The sequence below is a fragment of the Podarcis tiliguerta genome (assembly GCF_965153285.1).
Source record: "Podarcis tiliguerta genome assembly, chromosome: 3".
Taxonomy (NCBI): Eukaryota; Metazoa; Chordata; class Lepidosauria; order Squamata; family Lacertidae; genus Podarcis; species Podarcis tiliguerta.
Window position 1 is genome coordinate 5069643 of NC_139536.1, and position 18221 is coordinate 5087863.

Below are 18221 nucleotides of genomic sequence, written 5' to 3' on the forward strand. Positions count from 1 at the left end.
TCCCACCTCCTAGCCCAGCACTCTAAGCATTGCACTACGCTGTCTCTCCAAAGTGCATGTCGTCCTTTTAGAGCTCAAAGCACTTTATCTCCGAATCCTTATGACAGCCAGGAATGCTAAGAAAGTCAATATTATTGCCCCTTATATCACAGTTGAGGGCTTTGCAAAGGCTAAGACGACCTCTCTTTCCTGACATGATAGCTTGGGGCTGTTCTTTTCTTTTCTTTTTAATGGAGGAATGCTCATTCATTTGAGCCCCTCAGTGGCACAGTCCAGACACAGGCCAAACCCTCTCACTGAGGACTAGGGCCTTGGGCCTGTCCACACCAGAGCAAAATGTAGACCCTATTCCAGGGTCTTTTCTGCCTTTAAATGCAGGTTATTTGGGGTTTGTGTGTGTTTACACTAGCCTTTTGGGGACATTCCAAACATAAAAAAGACCCCTGCATTCAAATGGGGGATAGCTCAGTTGGTAGAGCGTGAGACTCTTGATCTCAGGTGAAATATACTCAGAGTCGAGTGTGGATTTTATGTTATTTATTCAGCTCATAGTAGTGAGGAATGAAAGTTCCCCCAACATATCTGCTTTATATCCATTATTTACACAATGCGCCGCACATGATTGGCTAATTCCGGGATTCTCCTGTAGGCCAATCAGGTTGCGGATTCAATTCCACCTGAAGCTGGATTTGGTGGCTCCTGCGGACCAATCAGACTGCTGCATTCTGAATCCTATTGTTCTAGGACCAATCAGACTGCTGCATTTTGGATCCTATTCAACTCCGTACATAACATCAGGGTTGTGAATTTGAGTCCCACGTTGGATGAAAGATTCCTGCATTGCAGGGGGTTGGGCTAGATGATGAAGAAGAAGAGTTTGGATTTGATATCCCGCTTTATCACTCCCCTTCAGGAGTCTCAAAGCGGCTAACATTCTCCTTTCCCTTCCTCCCTCACAACAAACACTCTGTGAGGTTAGTGAGGCTGAGAGACTTCAGAGAAGTGTGACTGGCCCAAGGTCACCCAGCAGCTGCATGTGGAGGCGCGGGGAAGCGAACCCGGTTCACCAGATTACGAGTCCACCACTCTTAATCCACACTGGCTCCTTGTGGTCCCTTTCAACTCTATGGTTCTATGGGTCTATGAAGTATGGGGCATCACTGGGGAGGATGTAATGGACAGTGAGGCAGGCTAGTACAAATCCACATTTTGGTCCAGTGTGGACAAGCCCTAGTGCTGCTCTTCCAAGAGAAAAAACACACCATTGCAGTTCATTGGGAAAGGTGCAACAACAACAACAACAACAACAATTTTATTACTTATAGCCCACCCATCTGGTTGGGCTGCCCCAACTACTCTATTCCAACACACACATAAAAACATCAAACATTAAAAACTTCCCGAAAAAGGGGGCTGCCTTCAGATGTCTTCTAAAAGTTGCGCAGTTATTTATCTCCTTGACATCCGTTGGGAGGGCGTTCCGTAGGGTGGGTGCCATTACCGAGAAGGCCCAACAGTTTTATGAGAACCATAGTGAAAACGTCGTGTTCAGCCGTCTCTGTGTGAATTCCTCTTCCTTGCAGACAGAGGGTTGTCTGGGGCTTTCAGAAAACCAGCCCAATGTCTGTTTTCCAAAGGCGAGCTGCAGAATGGCACCCTTGGCAAGACTTGAAATCCTAGACCCTTCCCCAAATCTCCAAGTGTTTCTGGCTGACACTTTTGTTTGAGGCTGCCTTTGTTTTCCCCCTTGCTGAGGTTTCACCTGAAGCCGCCCGATCTGGAACGGTGAGCGTCTAACAGAACCTTTCCTTTTCCCTATTCATTCCATGGTTGTGCATCACAAGCCAGCGTCTCCTAGCAACCAGTCCCAGGAAGGATGGCCAAATTATCAGCAGAGGGTGTCGAAGAACTCTTCCAGCTGCCGGTAAATAAAAAGGGAAGCGAGGTCGAGGCTGAGCTTTGCGGACGGGGGTGGAGGGGGTGGAGGCCGTCGCCCTGAAATGCAACACACAAAAGGCTTGCCAAGTTTCACTTTCTCAGGAACCGGAATATAAAGACGAGGCCGATTAATTTTGGGAAGAAAAAAATTACCCGGCAGATTTGCAGGCGGACAGCTTTGTGCTGGGAGAGTCACAGCTCAGCGGTAGAGCTTGTGTTTTGTATGTAGAAAGTCCCATGTCTGATTTCTGACAGGGCTGGGAGAGTCAAACTCCTTGCCTCCAGCCCTGGAGAGCTGCTGCCAGCCAGTGTGGACAATACTGAACTAGATGGAACAGAGATCTGTCTCAGCTTTCTGCGACAACTCAAGTTTTGGAACTGAGTATTCAGGACGCGGGTGGCGCTGTGGGTAAAAGCCTCAGCGCCTAGGGCTTGCCGATCGTAAGGTCGGCGGTTCGAATCCCCGTGGCGGGGTGCGCTCCCGCTGTTCGGTCCCAGCGCCTGCCAACCTAGCAGTTCGAAAGCACTCTCGGGTGCAAGTAGATAAATAGGGACCACTTACTAGCGGGAAGGTAAACGGCGTTTCCGTGTGCAGCTCTGGCTCGCCAGAGCAGCGATGTCACGCTGGCCACATGACCCGGAAGTGTCTCCGGACAGCGCTGGCCCCCGGCCTCTTGAGTGGGATGGGCGCACAACCCTAGAGTCTGTCAAGACTGGCCCGTACGGGCAGGGGTACCTTTACCTTTTATTCAGGGTCAGGGCCGGATTTAGGTTTGATGGGGCCCTAAGCTACTGAAGAATATATGCTAATTTATGGACCTAACAGGTATCTCAACCCATTTGCACATGTTGCCATGCAACCAGTCCATGCAGAATGTAGGCACCCTATATACAGAAAGGAGCAAACCAGTGGTATTTTAGGGAGCAGGCTAGCAGGCGGGGCCCATGACTTACATCATAGGAGCCTACACAACACTAAACACTGTTGCTGTATGTAGGTTTTATTTTATTTGTTTTTTATCTTATATTTTGGAAATGTGCATCAAGTTTCCCCCCCCTTTAATTTTTTTGTGGCCCCCAAGAGAGTGGGGCCCTAAGCTATAGCTTGATTAGCTTACACAGGACGTAAATTCGGCACTGTTCGGGGTCAACCATTTGATATCTTCAGTTGGGAATGATTTTTTTTCAGATTTGGTCGGATATGCGAATGTTGTGTATAGTTTTTGTATGTATGTGGTTGAGACAGAGGGGAGAAAGGTCAAATTCTGACAACATAGTGCTCGGGGAAATAAAGAATGGCATGGCGGGAGTCTTCTGATATGAAGATTGCATTTGTTTGCTTATTTATTCGGTTCACAAGCTGCCCTATAACACCTGCTCTCTGGGCAGCATGTAAGAGAAAATGACAATCAAGTTAGAAGTCACTGTTACAGGAAATACCTTCATAAAGGGCAAAGCCACACCTCCTTAATAAAGAACATCCACTTTCTCGTTGAGTTATGGTATCTGAGGGCTCATTGGTGTATATCTATTGGTGATTAGCTTTTAACGAAATCTATTTTGGTGTCGGGGGGACGCGGGTGGCGCTGTGGGTTAAAGCCTCAGCACCTAGGGCTTGCCGATCGAAAGGTCGGCGGTTCGAATCCCCGCGGCGGGGTGCGCTCCCGTTGTTCGGTCCCAGCGCCTGCCAACCTAGCAGTTCGAAAGCACTCTCGGGTGCAAGTAGATAAATAGGGACCGCTTACTAGCGGGAAGGTAAACGGCGTTTCCGTGTGCGGCTCTGGCTCACCAGAGCAGCGATGTCACGCTGGCCACGTGACCCGGAAGTGTCTCCGGACAGCGCTGGCCCCTGGCCTCTTTGAGTGAGATGGGCGCACAACCCTAGAGTCTGTCAAGACTGGCCCGTACGGGCAGGGGTACCTTTACCTTTACCTTTATTTTGGTGTCGTCAGTGATCTGCAGCTGATATCCACTCAGGCATAAATAAAATAATAAACCAATGAGCTGGAAATGTGTTGCCGAATGCCACAAAGTCTCCTGCTCCTGTAACCCTCCTCCAAGTGCTGTAAAAATGGGAGACGCAGTTTCCTTAAAATGCTGCTTCCTTTGGAGGGGTCTTCACGTGCAAACGTTTTTGATAAGGCTTTGAGTTGGCTTGTGGAAATCTGAGTTTCAGAAGCGAAAGGGTGTGGATTTCTACCTTTGGGAAGGAAAACAAATTGCTTATTTGACATAATAGTAATAGTACCTTTATTGTCAATGTACACAACTTGTGTACAATGAAATTAACCAAGCCTCCCTCCCCCAAAACACTCAATCTCATTGCGCTCTGTGTGTTTGTCGCACAACACACCAACCCTGAAAGTCAGTTGCACTATATTATTTTCCGTTCAGCAGCCTAACAGCCCACGGATAGAAACTGTTTTTTAGCCTGTTGGTACGACTGATTATACTTCTATATCTCCTGCCCGAGGGAAGAAGATTAAAGAGGTGCTGGCCGGGGTGTGAATCGTCCCTGAGAATTTTTGTCGCTCTCCTAAGGCAATGATCCCTTGTGATGTCATGTAGTGGACTCAGGGGACAGCCCATTATTATTATTATTATTATTATTATTATTATTATTATTACCCTGCCCATTTGGCTAGGTTTCTCCAGCCACTCTGGGCGGCTTCCAACAGAATTTTAAAAACACAACAAAACATCAAACATTAAAAACTTCCCCTTCAGTTGCCTTCTAAAAGTCAGATAGTATTTATTTCCTTGACATCTAAAGGGAAGGTGTTCCACAGGGAGGGCGCCACCACCGAGAAGGCCCTCTGTCTGGTTCCCTGTAACTTGGCTTCTCGCAGAGGAGGGAACCGCCAGAAGGCCCTCGGCGCTGGACCTCAGTGTCTGGGCAGAACGATGGGGGTGGAGATGCTCCTTCAGGTATACAGGGCCAAGGCCGTTTAGGGCTTTCAAGGTCAGCACTAACGCTTTGAATTGTGCTCGAAACATACTGGGAGCCAGTGTAGGTCTTTCAAGACCGGTGTTATGTGGTCTCGGCAGCTGCTCCCAGTCACCCGTCTAGCTGCCGCATTCTGGATTAGTTGTAGTTTCCGGTCACCTTCAAAGGTAGCCCCACGTAGAGCGCATTGCAGTAGTCTCAGCGGGAGATAACCAGAGCATGCACCACTCCGGCAAGACAGTCCGCAGGCAGGTAGGGTCTAATTCTGCATACCAGATGGAGCTGATAAACAGCTGCCCTGGACACAGAATTGACCTGCGCCTCCATGGACAGCTGTATACTCACTGAGCTATTCTATTATGACCCCAAGGTCTTATTCCTGGTCCATCACTGCCAGTAACAAACCCATGAACATATGTGTGAAATTAAAAAAACAACAACCCACCTTTGCCTGCTTGTGTTTCTCAGCAAAATTTTTCTGCTCAAGGTGAACCAAAGAGAGCCAGCGGCATTAGCTGTGCTCATAACAAGGCCTCTTAAATGAAGGGCATAATTAACTGAGTCTTTAGGTGAATTAGCTTGAATACAGGGCAGATCGCAGCAGGAGTCTTTCGTATGCTGCTAATCTCTCTCCACAGCCCTTGGCATCAGGACTTTTGCACCCTTATTCCCATTTCGATTCCTGCTTTCAGAAAACCCACAGTCTCTCTCTCACACACATATACACAACCTTTGCTAAAATGGAACCATCCAGTTGATTTGGACCACAACTCCCATCAGCACCAGCCTGCCTCCTGAGGAGAGTGTTTCATCGGCAGAAAATCTTGCCCATGTTCCAGCAACTGATGCAGAACAGGGTGTGTGGCTGGTGATAGCTCAGTGGGGGGTGAATCCAATTGAACACAGACCCTATGTTGTTTAGTCGTTTAGTCGTGTCCGACTCTTTGTGACCCCCTGGACCAGAGCACGCCAGGCACTCCTGTCTTCCACTGCCTCCCGCAGTTTGGTCAAACTCATGTTAGTAGCTTTGAGAACACTGTCCCACCATCTCGTCCTTCCATAATTTCACCCAATCACTCAGCTGTATATTATACCCCAAATCTTTGGCCCAGTCATCAGGCTTGGTTTCCAGACCCTTGATCATCTTGGTCGCCCTCCTCTGCGCACCTTCCAGCTTGTCCAGTTGTGGTGCCCAGAACTGGACACAGTTTTCCAGGAGTGGTGTGACCAAGGCTTCTTAAGATGTGAGGCTTGAACCCTGAAACTTCTGTATTCGAAGCATGCAATGTGTTGCAGCTCTGAACTGTAGTTGTTAGCCCATAAAGGGTGGCAAAAGTCTGGGATTGTTCCCCCTTTTGTCAAGAGATCATCATCATTGATAATTTGTTAATCACTTCCTACACAATCAGCTCAATGCGATGGACAAGAAAAAGAGCAAAATAACAGCTGAAAAGACTAAAAAGGAGGCCATACGTTTCAAACAAAACTAAAACAATTCAAAACAGGCACTCAAAATATGTAAACTGCTTAGTTATTTCTCTTGAAATGTGAATTAAGTAGTTGATTCATATATCAATCAGTCAATCATCACAAAATCGACATACCGCTTGATTGTAAAAAAAACAACTAAGCCTCTCAAAGCGGTTTACAAAAAAGATAAAACAGTAAATAGGAAAGTTAACAGGAATTATTTAAGACTTTTAATGAAAAGTTAAAATGACTATAGGCTACAAACAGATTTAACCTCGCAACAGCTTTCTAAGCACTTAGGTAGGCTAGGCCTCAACAGAAATGTTTTCAGCAAGCCTCAAAAACAGCACAATGAAGGCGTTTGCCTGGTATCAATAGGCAGGGAGTTCCATAGGTACTGCCACCCAAACATATCTGAGTTCTTACATATGCGGAACAGGCAGCACGTGGCACCTGTCTTGCCGCCAGTTCCACCGAACGATGGGGTCAAGCAGTCACGCGTGGGGGAAGGCAATTTCGTAGGCAGGCGGGTAAAATATCGCGGAGGGTTTCTGGGCATGGGGCAGGTGGGTGTTTGGAATAACAGGCCTCAATGCCTGTTAAGAGGGGGTTAAGGGGTGATATGATAGCCATGTTCAAATATATAAAAGGATGTCACCTAGAGGAGGGAGAAAGGTTGTTTTCTGCTGCTCCAGAGAAGCGGACACGGAGCAATGGATCCAAACTACAAGAAAGAAGATTCCACCTAAACATTCGGAAGAACTTCCTGACAGTAAGAGCTGTTCGACAGTGGAATTTGCTGCCAAGGAGTGTGGTGGAGTCTCCTTCTTTGGAGGTCTTTAAGCAGAGGCTTGACAACCATATGTCAGGAGTGCTCTGATGGTGTTTCCTGCTTGGCAGGGGGTTGGACTCGATGGCCCTTGTGGTCTCTTCTTCCAACTCTAAATAATAATAATAATAATAATAATAATAATAATAATAATAATAATAAATAATAAATGCGTCACTCACGTTTCTTCCTCCTTCATCCCATCCTCTCCATCAGCAGAAAACGGGCCGCCAGCACCTGAGGGATTTGCTGGGCTGGGATGAGTTTGACGAGGTCCGGGATCTGCGGCAAAGCATCTGCCTTGACATCTATTACCGCAGCCTGGTGTTTGCCACCGAGAAAGGCTTGTCGTGGGTGGCTGTGGCGGAAGTGGGAAGGGTGGCAGGGGAGCTGCTGGAAGAAACCATAGGTGAGTCAAGGAGAATTTCACTTTGCTAACTTATTTATTTACACTGGTACCTTGGTTCTCAAACGCCTTGGTTCTCAAACTCCAAAAACCCGGAAGTAAGTGTTTTCGAACGATTTTTGGAAGCCGAACGTCCGATGTGGCTGTCGGCTATTGTCAGTCAGAAGCTGCGCCTTAGTTTTTGAACATTTCGGAAGTCAAACGGACTTCCGGCATGGATTAAGTTTGGCGCTTTTGTTTTTGCTATTTATTTTGCGTTTTTTTTGTTTCTGAGGCTTTTTCGATTCATTTGTTTTTGTGACTGTGTGGAACCCAGTTCAGCTACTGACTGATGGATCGTGTGACTGCGAAAATGGATAAAAGCCCCCCATCCAAACAATGACTATCATCAGTGCAGGGAAGAAGAAAAAAAATAAATTTTAATTTTCATCATCTACAACACTATCTTATTTCTTTTATAATACAGTACATTGATTGTTGCTTTCATTTTATGGATCAATGGTTTCGATAGATAGTAAAATTCATGTTTAATTGCTGTTTTGGGGGTTGTTTTTAAAAGTCTGGAATGGATTAATTTGTTTTGCGTTACTTTCTATGGGAAAGCATGCTTTGGTTTTGGAACCGACTTCCAGAATGGATTAAGTTTGAGAACCAAGGTACCTATTGTATTTTCATGATCTGTATGTTTCCATAGATCTCATAACCCTCTCTCTCTCTGTCCTACTTTGATTCCTGTAATCCAAATATTGAATCCTGCGATCATCGCCTGAGGCCTATTTTCGTGTGCCTCCTCCACAAAAGGCCCGGAGGGTGGCAGCATGAGAACAGGGCCTTTTCTGTGGTGGCTCCCCTGGTTTGAGGAATGCTCTCTCCAGAGAGGCTTGCCTGGCACCTTCGTTACATATCTTTAGGCACTGGGAGGAAATGTTTCTCTTTGGCTGATTAACATTCTACGGTCTTTAATAGTGTTTATTGGTCATTGGTTTGTTTTTGTTTCATTCGGTATTTTGTGTTTTCGTTTTGTGTTTTTATGCTGTGAACTGCCTTGTGATTGGTAAACCAATTTAATAAATATAATATTAGTAGTAACAACAATAACAACAACAACAACCTGCTCTACATGGGGCTGCCTTTGGCAAGTGCTCAGAAACTTCAACTTGCTCAAAGAGCTGGAGAAAAATTGCTGACCAGGGCTGGTTATCGGGAGCAGATTGTTCCAATAAGCTCCACTAGCTACTAGTCTGGTTTGGGGACACAATTCAAAGTGCTGGTTAAGAACTATAAAGTTCTACACAGTTGAGGTCCAAGCTATCTGCAGGACCATATTCCCTCACACATAATTCCCTGGACTCTAAGATCTTAGGGGGGACGCAGGACAGTGCCTTCTCGGTGGTTGCTCCCGAACTACTTTGGAACTGGCTCCCTCTTTGCTGTCATTCTGCCAGCGGGTGAAGACTTTCTGCTTCCTTCTCCTTGACAACTGTGACTTTAAAGAAGAATGGGAACCTTTTACAAAGTACTTAAAGAAACAACCAGCTGAACTGGACTCCTTGGCAGGTTTTGAATAAACATACACAAATTTATTATTGGTAACATATAGATAGATAAATTAAGGATCTTTACAGTTTTATTATATGCAGAGATTAACGTGTGCTGAAAAACGAGAGAGAGGAGCGGAGGGAAGTCTGGGGGGTGGGGTGGGAGGGTCGATTTCTGGTTTGGGGAGTGGGGAGAAGGTGGAAAAATGAAGGTGATGTGTTTTTGATAAATTGTTGTGCTGAAATTATTAATATAAAAATATATATATATAAAAAGACTTTCTGCTTCCAACAAGCCTTTGGGAATTGGCTGCTTTTAATGAAAGGGCTGGTGCTGTTTTTATTGCAATTATCGGTATGGTTTGAATAGATTTCTAAGAATCATAGCATTGTCAAATTGGAAGAGACCCCAGGGGTCATCTAGTCCAACCCCCTTGTGCCACTTGGAGAGTATGTGTGTGTGTTTGTGTAGTTTTAATGATTTTTTCCTATATTTTTTGGCTGTTGTTATTTTCATCTGTAAACTGCCTCGAGTGTGGAACTGAGGCCTGCAAAAATGAGAGACCAAAATTGGCAGCTTTTATCTATCCCTGCCTAGGGAGCGTTCCCAACATCCTTTTAAAAAGCTAGTTCTGCTCCTGTGCCCCTGAAAGCAGCCTGGCATGCAGGAACGTCACAAGCGGAGTTTTTCCTGGCCTGGAAACAAGCCCGGAAAGGTTCGATCTCCTGATTTTGTAATGTAACTGGAACCAGAGAAACGCAGTTGGAAGGAACCCCAGAGGTCATCCAGCCTAACCCTCTGCAACGTGTCAGGCTGCTGTCAGAGGCGGAGGAGCAGAGACAGTAAAACACCGTGCGGGCGCGGCAGAAGTGAAGCAATCCCCTTGCTGGGAATCAATTCCCCTTGGGTTAATGAGAATGGTTGTTAATAGGAGCAAACCTTATCAACAGATAAGGCAACAACGAGCAACAGAAACTACACCCCCAGTAGCCTTGCAAGAATTTTTGCAGGAGGGTGTCAGTGGCACCCGTGCCAGGTCCCACCCTCTCCAGACGACACCTGTGGAAATTCCTCTTTTACGATCCGCCTTCGCTTGGTTATCAATCCTGTGGTTATCAGCCGCCAGCAGATTGCGCTGGCAGGGATTGCACCCGGGCGGTGAACTGCAAAGGCGGCAAGTAGCTGGGTGCGTAGAGAATCCCTTCCCCAATCCGTGGGGCTGAGACCCAGAGCTGGGGAAGCCTCCAGCCCAAGCAGCTGAGCTCAGCATCCCAAGAGAGAGACGCTTTGCAAGTTCTCCTGGTTCCCAGCTGACTTTTCCATCCAAGCAAGTTGCCAGAAAAAAGGCGGGTGACCCTGTACCGTGGGCAACTTTTTTTTTTTTTTTTTTGCCCGTGAGTAATCCAGGCTGCAGATCTAGGAAACGGACCCTGCCCTGTGCCACAGGCTGGCTGACACATCTCTGCCGCTCCTTGCGCAAGCCTGACAGTTTCTGATTAAGACCTAGATCTCGGCTGATCTGTTTTCTGGGAGGTGGGGGGGGGGGGACGATGACTGGGGCAGGTGGGCTTCAATTTGTGTTTTTGTTTTTTAAATTTTAAATTTTTATTAAGTACAAATTAGAAAACATACATATTTACAACAAAAGAAAAAGAAAATACATATACCCAAGGAAAAAAATTAGAGAAAACTTTGCCTCTTTTCATATTTACAGCTGTTTATACCTCTATAAAATGCTATTCACAATAAAGGAGTGAAATGAAAGATAAGATATCAGAAAAAAGGAAAAAAGAGCAAAGAAAAAATAAAGAAGTAAAAGAAAAGGATCGTAGGTGAAAATGTTTAAAAGTAGATAAGTATTCACTATACATAGTGGTTTCCCATCTATATTTATATTCAATTGTATAATTTCATCTTGTCCTTGTTGTTGTTTAGTCGTTTAGTCGTGTCCGACTCTTCATGGCCCCATGGACCAGAGCATGCCAGGCCCTCCTGTCTTCCACTGTCTCCTGCAGTTTGGTCAAACTCATGCTGGTAGCTTTGAGAACACTGTCCCACCATCTCGTCCTCTGTCGTCCCCTTCTCCTTGTGCCCTCCATCTTTCCCAACATCAGGGTGTTTTCCAGGGAGTCTTCTCTTCTCCTGAGGTGGCCAAAGCCTTGGAGCCTCAGCTTCAGGATCTGTCCTTCCAGTGAGCACTCAGGGCTGATTTCCTTCAGAATGGAGAGGTTTGATCTTCTTGCAGTCCATGGGACTCTCAAGAGTCTCCTCCAGCACCACACGCATCTTGTCCTTATCTACCTTAAAAAGTGTGGTTTTTTGTTTGTTTGTTTTTAAAAGACTTCCACCGGCTTCAATTTGATGCTGGTACCAACACATCCTCATTGGCTCAGCAGCGAGCTGGGGAGGAAAGCAAGGCAGAGGTCCCTGAAATAATATGAAGAGGCACAACAGCTATCATGACCTGGCTGAGAGTGATGGGACCAGGCCTCTCCAGTCCTCAGGAATTACTATGGTACCTTGGTTCTCAAACGCCTTGGTTCCCAAACGCGGAAAACCAGGAAGTAAGTGTTCCGGTTTTCAAACATTTTTCGGAAGCCGAACATCCGATACAGTTGTCGGCTATTGTTTCCAAGGTGCCTGCACCAACCAGAAACTGCACCTTGGTTTTCAAACATTTCGGAAGTCAAACGGACTCCCGGAATGGATTAAGTTTGGCACTTTTGTTTTTGCGTTTTTGTTTTTGAGGCTTTTTCGGTCAATTTGTTTTTGTGACTGTGTGGGTGATGATTTTTATCATCTACAACACTGTCTTATTTATTTTTTAGTACACTGGTACCTCGGGTTAAGAACTTAATTCGTTCCAGAGGTCCGTTCTTAACCTGAAACTGTTTTTAACCTGAGACACCACTTTAGCTAATGGGGCCTCCCGCTGCGCCGCTGTCATACAATTTCTGTTCTCATCCTGAAGCAAAGTTCTTAACCCAAGGTACTATTTCTGGGTTAGCGGAGTCTGTAACCTGAAGCGTCTGTAACCTGAAGCGTCTGTAACCCGAGGTACCACTGTACAGTATATTGTTTATTGCTTTCACTTTATGGATCAATGGTCTCGTTATATAGTAAATGTCATGTTAAATTGCTGTTTTAGGGGTTGTTTTTAAAAGTCTGGAACAGATTAATCCGTTTTGCATTACTTTCTATGGGAAAGTGCGCCTTGGTTTTGGAACACTTTGGTTTTGGAATGGACTTCCGGATCGGATTAAGTTTGAGAACCAAGGTACCACTGTATAATAGAATCATACAGTTGGGAGGGACCCTGTGGGTCATCTAGTCCAACCCCCTTTGACGCAGAAATCTTAGCTAATAGGGGAATAGGGAGCTTCTTAGCAACTTGGCACATATTGCAAACTATAGACCCCAGGAGTCTTCGAGGGGGGGGGGGAGCAGTCTTTGACTGCTTAGAGTGGCATGCCCTCTAACATTCCTCCGGTGAAAATAGGGATATTCCATTCCTTCAGTGCAGGGGGGGTTGGACTAGATGACCCTTGGGGTCTCTTCCAACAACAACAACCCTCCAACATTTCTCTGACAAAAATAATAATAAATAATAATAATAATAATAAATTTTTATTTATACCCCGCCCTTCCCAGTTCAAAAACCGGGCCCAGGGCAGCTAACAACAAATTTTAAACACTCTAAAACACTTAATTATAAAAGCAGCATAACAACAGTATAAAAACATGAATAACAATAAAAATAAAAAATCAATTAAATAATCCCCAGGGCTAGCTGGCTGAATTGGTCCTACTTGGGCCAGCAAAGAGGCATGGGGAGAATTAGCTGTGGGATCTCAGAGTGGGTGATCTTCATAAAAGGGGAGGGGGAGGGAAAAGAAGGGAAATAAAAGATCAGGCTGAATTCAAATCAAAAGCCAGGCGGAATAGCTCTGTCTTACAGGCTCTGTGGAAGGAGGTTAAATCCTGCAGGGCCCTGGTCTCATGGGACAGAGCATACCACCAGCCATCACTGAGAAGGCCCTGGCCCTGGTGGAGGATAGTCTGACTTCCTTAGGGCCCGGGACCTCTAAACTATGATTATTCCTGGACCTTAAGGTCCTCTGCGGGGCAGAGCAGGAGAGGCAGTCCCGTAAATAGGGATGGGCTTAGGAAAAGCAGGGCTTTCGGGGATCAGATCAGCAACCGGGATGTCTTCTGTAAATCTGGGACTCTCCCTGGAAAACAGGGGCACTTGGAGAGTCTGGAATGATGTGAGGCTGCTTTAAATGCATAGTGCAGAGAGAGCCTTGGTTTGCTTGCACGGTTCTCGGGTGCTCACAGGCTGTATCTCCCACACACCCCTTGCCCCTTCCTGATGCCGAAGGCCCCTTTGGCAACCCCAAATCCTGAATGTGTCTCGCCCAGGCTTGTCATCCCATGTTGTGCTTCCTTGACCCGGAGGTGTTTGGAACATGCTGAATATGCCACAGAGTTACCTATGGGGATGTGACCTTGTCTGATCTGCCCTAAGGCAGGGGCGGGAAGAAGGTAGATCAGAATCTTCTGGTAGAAATCCAGGTGATTTCCTTTATCAGTAGAAGGAAGAACAACAAGATGTCTGGGAAGAAGAAGAAGAAGAAGAGTTTGGATTTGATATCCCGCCTTTCACTCCCTTTAAGGAGTCTCAAAGCGGCTAACATTCTCCTTTCCCTTCCTCCCCCACAACAAACACTCTGTGAGGTGAGTGGGGCTGAGAGACTGTGACTGGCCCAAGGTCACCCAGCAGCTGCATGTGGAGGAGCGGAGACGCGAACCCGGTTACCCAATTACGTGACTACCGCTCTTAACCACTACACCACACTGGCTCTCACACTGGGATCATTCTCTGTGGCAGCCTTTAAACTGCAAAACTCCCTCCCTTCAGATGCATTGTACAAGGCTTTTGTTTCAGGCGATGCTGAAGGAACACGCCTTTGCTCAGCCTTTTGGCATTTGAGGGTTAATTTTATTTGCATGCCGTCTTTCTGTAGATAAAACCATGCATCATCATTTTTGTTATTGATATCTTCTTCTCTGGCGATCGCTCGTAGCCGAGTAAGATTGTCTTCCATAAACACGGTTTTAACAATGAGTCCATAAGTGACTGTGGAGGCCAATTCTGGATCCACATGTCCTTCCACAGTGGGGACATTGGTTTCCAGGCAGGAGTTGATCACGGTGTGGATTTGCCAAGCGTGCCACAAATCCAACTCAATGGAGTAACATTGGAAAATGTCATAGAATCATAGAGTTGGAAGAGACCACAAGGGCCATCGAGTCCAACCCCCTGCCAAGCAGGAAACACCATCAGAGCACTCCTGACATATGGTTGTCAAGCCTCTGCTTAAAGACCTCCAAAGAAGGAGACTCCACCACACTCCTTGGCAGCAAATTCCACTGTCGAACAGCTCTTACTGTCAGGAAGTTCTTCCTAATGTTGAGGTGGAATCCTCTTTCTTGTAGTTCGGATCCATTGCTCCGTGTCCACTTCTCTGGAGCAGCAGAAAACAACCTTTCTCCCTCCTCTATGTGACATCCTTTTATATATTTGAACATGGCTATCATATCACCCCTTAACCTCCTCTTCTCCAGGCTAAACATGCCCAGCTCCCTTAGCCGTTCCTCATAAGGCATCGTTTCCAGGCCTTTGACCATTTTGGTTGCCCCTCCTCTGGATATGTCAATCACTTTTCCTACCTGGGCAGTTATCTTTCCACAAGGGCCGACATGGATGCTGAAATCCAGCATCGCCTGAGCTCTGCAAGTTCAGCTTTTTCCTGATTGAAGTGCAGAGTGTTTGAGGACCGGGACATTCGCAGGGAAACCAAAATGCTTGTTTACAAAGTTATTGTACTACCAACTTTACTGTATGCTTGTGAAACATGGACCACTTATAAACGCCGTCTCCAACTTCTCAAAAGATTCCATCAATGGTGTCTCCGAAAAAATTTACACATCATTTGGGAAGACAGATGAACTAATGCCAGTGTACTGGAAGAAGCAAAGATCACCAGTGTTGAAGCGATGGTTCTTCAACATCAACTTCGTTGGACTGGTCATGTTGTGCGGATGCCTGATGATCGTCTTCCAAAGCAACTACTCTATTCAGAACTTAAAAATGGAAAGCGTGATGCTGGTGGTCAACAAAAGAGGTTTAAAAATATGCCGTCCAACAAAACATTAAAGCGCACACAAAAAAACCTCAAGGCAGCTTACAACATGAAAATAACACAGGATTGCAAACTTATCAAAAGCAGCCATAAACAATAAATACAACATATCAAAAAGTGCAGAACCAAATCAATCAATTGCCACATAACTCATAATAAGATCTAAAATAAAGCCACACAAAATTAATATTGATAACAACCCCCATTAAAAAATCACCCTCCCTTAAATTTATTTAGTATATGTGTTTGAATAATAATAATAATTTATTATTTATACCCCATCCATCTGGCTGGGTTTCCCCAGCCACTCTGGGCTACTCCCAGCAGAATATTAAAAAACATGATCAAACATCAGACATGATCAAACATTAAAAACATGATCAAACACCAGACATTAAAAACTTCCCTAAACAGGGCTGCCTTCAGAACAGGACAGCAATACAACGGTACCTCGGGTTACAGACGCTTCAGGTTACAGGCTCCACTAACCCAGAAATATTACCTCAGGTTAAGAACTTTGCTTCAGGATGAGAACAGAAATCGCCTGATGGCAGCGGGAGGCCCCATTGGCTAAAGTGGTCCTTCAGGTTAAGAACAGTTTCAGGTTAGGAACGGACCTCCGGAACGAATTAAGTTCTTAACCTGAGGCACCACTGTATGTGAAAGTAGCAATATTGACCGATTACTTTTGACAGTCACTTTTTATGTACAAAAAATGTTTCAGAGCAACTTTAGAACGTGAACTAAAAACAGCCAAAACCAATTAAAAAGCAAAGGGTTCTTTTAAAAAGCAAAAAAACAAACAACTCAGCATCCCCCCCCCCCCAGCTGGAACTTGCTAGAAATCTGTTCCATCACCTCTGAGGTGGAAATCATTGCTGTTATAAGAAAACAAGGGAGGTTTTTTTCCTGGTGTGTTCTGGCACCTCTTTCCCCCCCCTAGAAGAATAGCACTGATACAACAGCAATGCACAAAAGCAACACGACAGCAGAGGATAACTTAATGATGATGATTAATAAGGATAATAATCATGGGCTCCTTATTGTTGATGGTGGAGAATTCTTGTCTCGGTTCCCCCTCAGAGCTCGCATGAGCTGACATCCTTTGGCGGCTACACAAATCTGTGACACATCTCCCTCTTGTGGCTACGATGCCAACCTGTTAACAGCAGAAATACCCCTTTTCTTCTTCTTGAAATAACAGAACTTTATTTAGAAACTGTTTAAAAGTAGAAAAAACCCTGTCAAGAGGAATCTGGGTGGAAGATGGTTTAGGGCACAAAGTATCTAGGAGGCCACAAGAGAAATAGCCCCTCTGATGTTTTGCTTTTTTTGGCATTTGATGAATTTGGGTCTTCCTCTGAATTTCCATAGGGATTCATCTTAGCTGTGGCTGTGGGCTATTTATTTATTTATTATAGCTGAAAAAAAGCTGATGCTTCTTGAAGCTTCTCATCACCACTCAAGTCTTCTTCATTCTTCTAGCAGAAATTCATACTTTCTTCTTCCTCCTCTTCTTCTTCTTCCTCCTCCTCCCCCTCTTCTTCTTCTTCTTCCTCTTCTTCCTCCTCCTCCTCCTCCTCTTCTTCCTCATCATCTTCTTCTTCCTCTTCTTCCTCCTCCCCCTCTTCTTCTTCTTTTTCCTCTTCTTCTTCCTCCTCCCCCTCTTCCTCCTCTTCCTCCTCCTCCTCTTCTTCCTCCTCATCTTCTTCTTCCTCTTCCACCTTCTCCTCCTCCCCTTCTTCTTCTTCTTCTTCTTCTTCTTCTTCCTCTTCCTCTTCCTCTTCCTCCTCCTCCTCCTCTTCTTCTTCTTCTTCTTCTTCTTCTTCTTCTTCTTCTTCTTCTTCTTCTTCCTCTTCTTCCTCATCCTCCCCCTCTTCTTCCTCATCATCTTCTTTTCCTCTTCTTCCTCATCATCTTTTTCTTCCTCTTCTTCCTCCTCCCCCTCCCCCTCTTCTTCTTCTTCCTCTTCTTCTTCTTCCTCCTCCCCCTCTTCTTCTTCTTCCTCTTCTTCCACTTCTTCTTCCTCCTCCTCCTCTTCTTCTTCCTCTTCTTCTTCTTCTTCCTCTTCTTCACACAACATGACTGGATGCAGACCATGCCTCGTCTGCAGCCTGCAATTAAGACTAAGTGCTCGCATTGGAAGCAATCACATACTGCATCCCTGTTCTCTAGAGCCAGGCTGAAATTTCTCAGAATATGTTTTCCCTCTATAACAAAATTTATGAGTCCCGCCCGGCTCCCGATGGCTGCAGAGCTGCCTGCAGCGCACTTCTACCCATCGCCAGCCCCACAAGCTCGGGGGACAGCGGGGAGGCGGAGTGCACCTTCCCGCTGTTCGCCGACCTGGTTCTTCCAGCCCCGCAGCTGGGGGGGAAAGAAAAATGTTTTTCTTTATTCCCCCCCCCCAAAAAAAACTAGGTGCGTCCTATGGGCCGGTGCGTCCTATGGGGCGCAAAATACGGTATTCCATCAATTGAAGTTGCCAATCTTCTTTAGTTGGGACTTCTCTCAGCTTCCATTTTGGGGCTAACAAAACACGGGCCACAGTAGCAGCATACATAAACAACCATTTTTGACACCTGGGGATTACCATCTGAATTATCCCCAACAAAAAGGACTCTGTTTTGGTTTTTTTGAAAAAGTACTTTTAAACATTCTTTTTCCAATTCATTATGGATTATTTCCCAATACTCTTTTACAGGTCCAAATAGCACCCCCTCTTGGGCTATTGCACAGCTCAAGATTAATTTATTTTTTACAGGTGCAGAGCAACAGAAATAACTGTGCACCTGCCCAGGGGGTGGGGAAAGTCGTGGAGGACTGAGAGAGAAGTAAATGAGGGGAGAGAGAAAAAAAGGCACATAGTCTGGAGACTTTCTGTCA

The 18221-nt window shown here is 45.7% G+C and overlaps 1 protein-coding gene and 1 pseudogene across 3 annotated transcripts in view; one reads left to right on the forward strand and one right to left on the reverse strand.

Moving 5' to 3' along the window:
• The window catches only part of LOC310673929 (uncharacterized protein C8orf74 homolog), an 83068-nt gene that overhangs the window by 34178 nt on the left and 30669 nt on the right, over positions 1–18221 (forward strand). The window contains exons 4-5 of one of the 2 annotated variants that reach the window (XM_083432765.1): positions 1845–1924; positions 7401–7593. In XM_083432765.1, the coding sequence (XP_083288891.1) occupies positions 1877–1924; positions 7401–7593 (241 nt within the window). In that variant the 5' untranslated portion in view covers positions 1845–1876. Of the gene's footprint in view, positions 1–1844; positions 1925–7400; positions 7594–18221 lie in introns of those variants that run through there. The other variant, XM_083432766.1, reaches the window with a different exon arrangement.
• On the reverse strand, positions 16817–17280 carry LOC310674897 (annotated as a pseudogene). Its single transcript has one exon. The product of its transcript is annotated as an uncharacterized misc_RNA (transcript).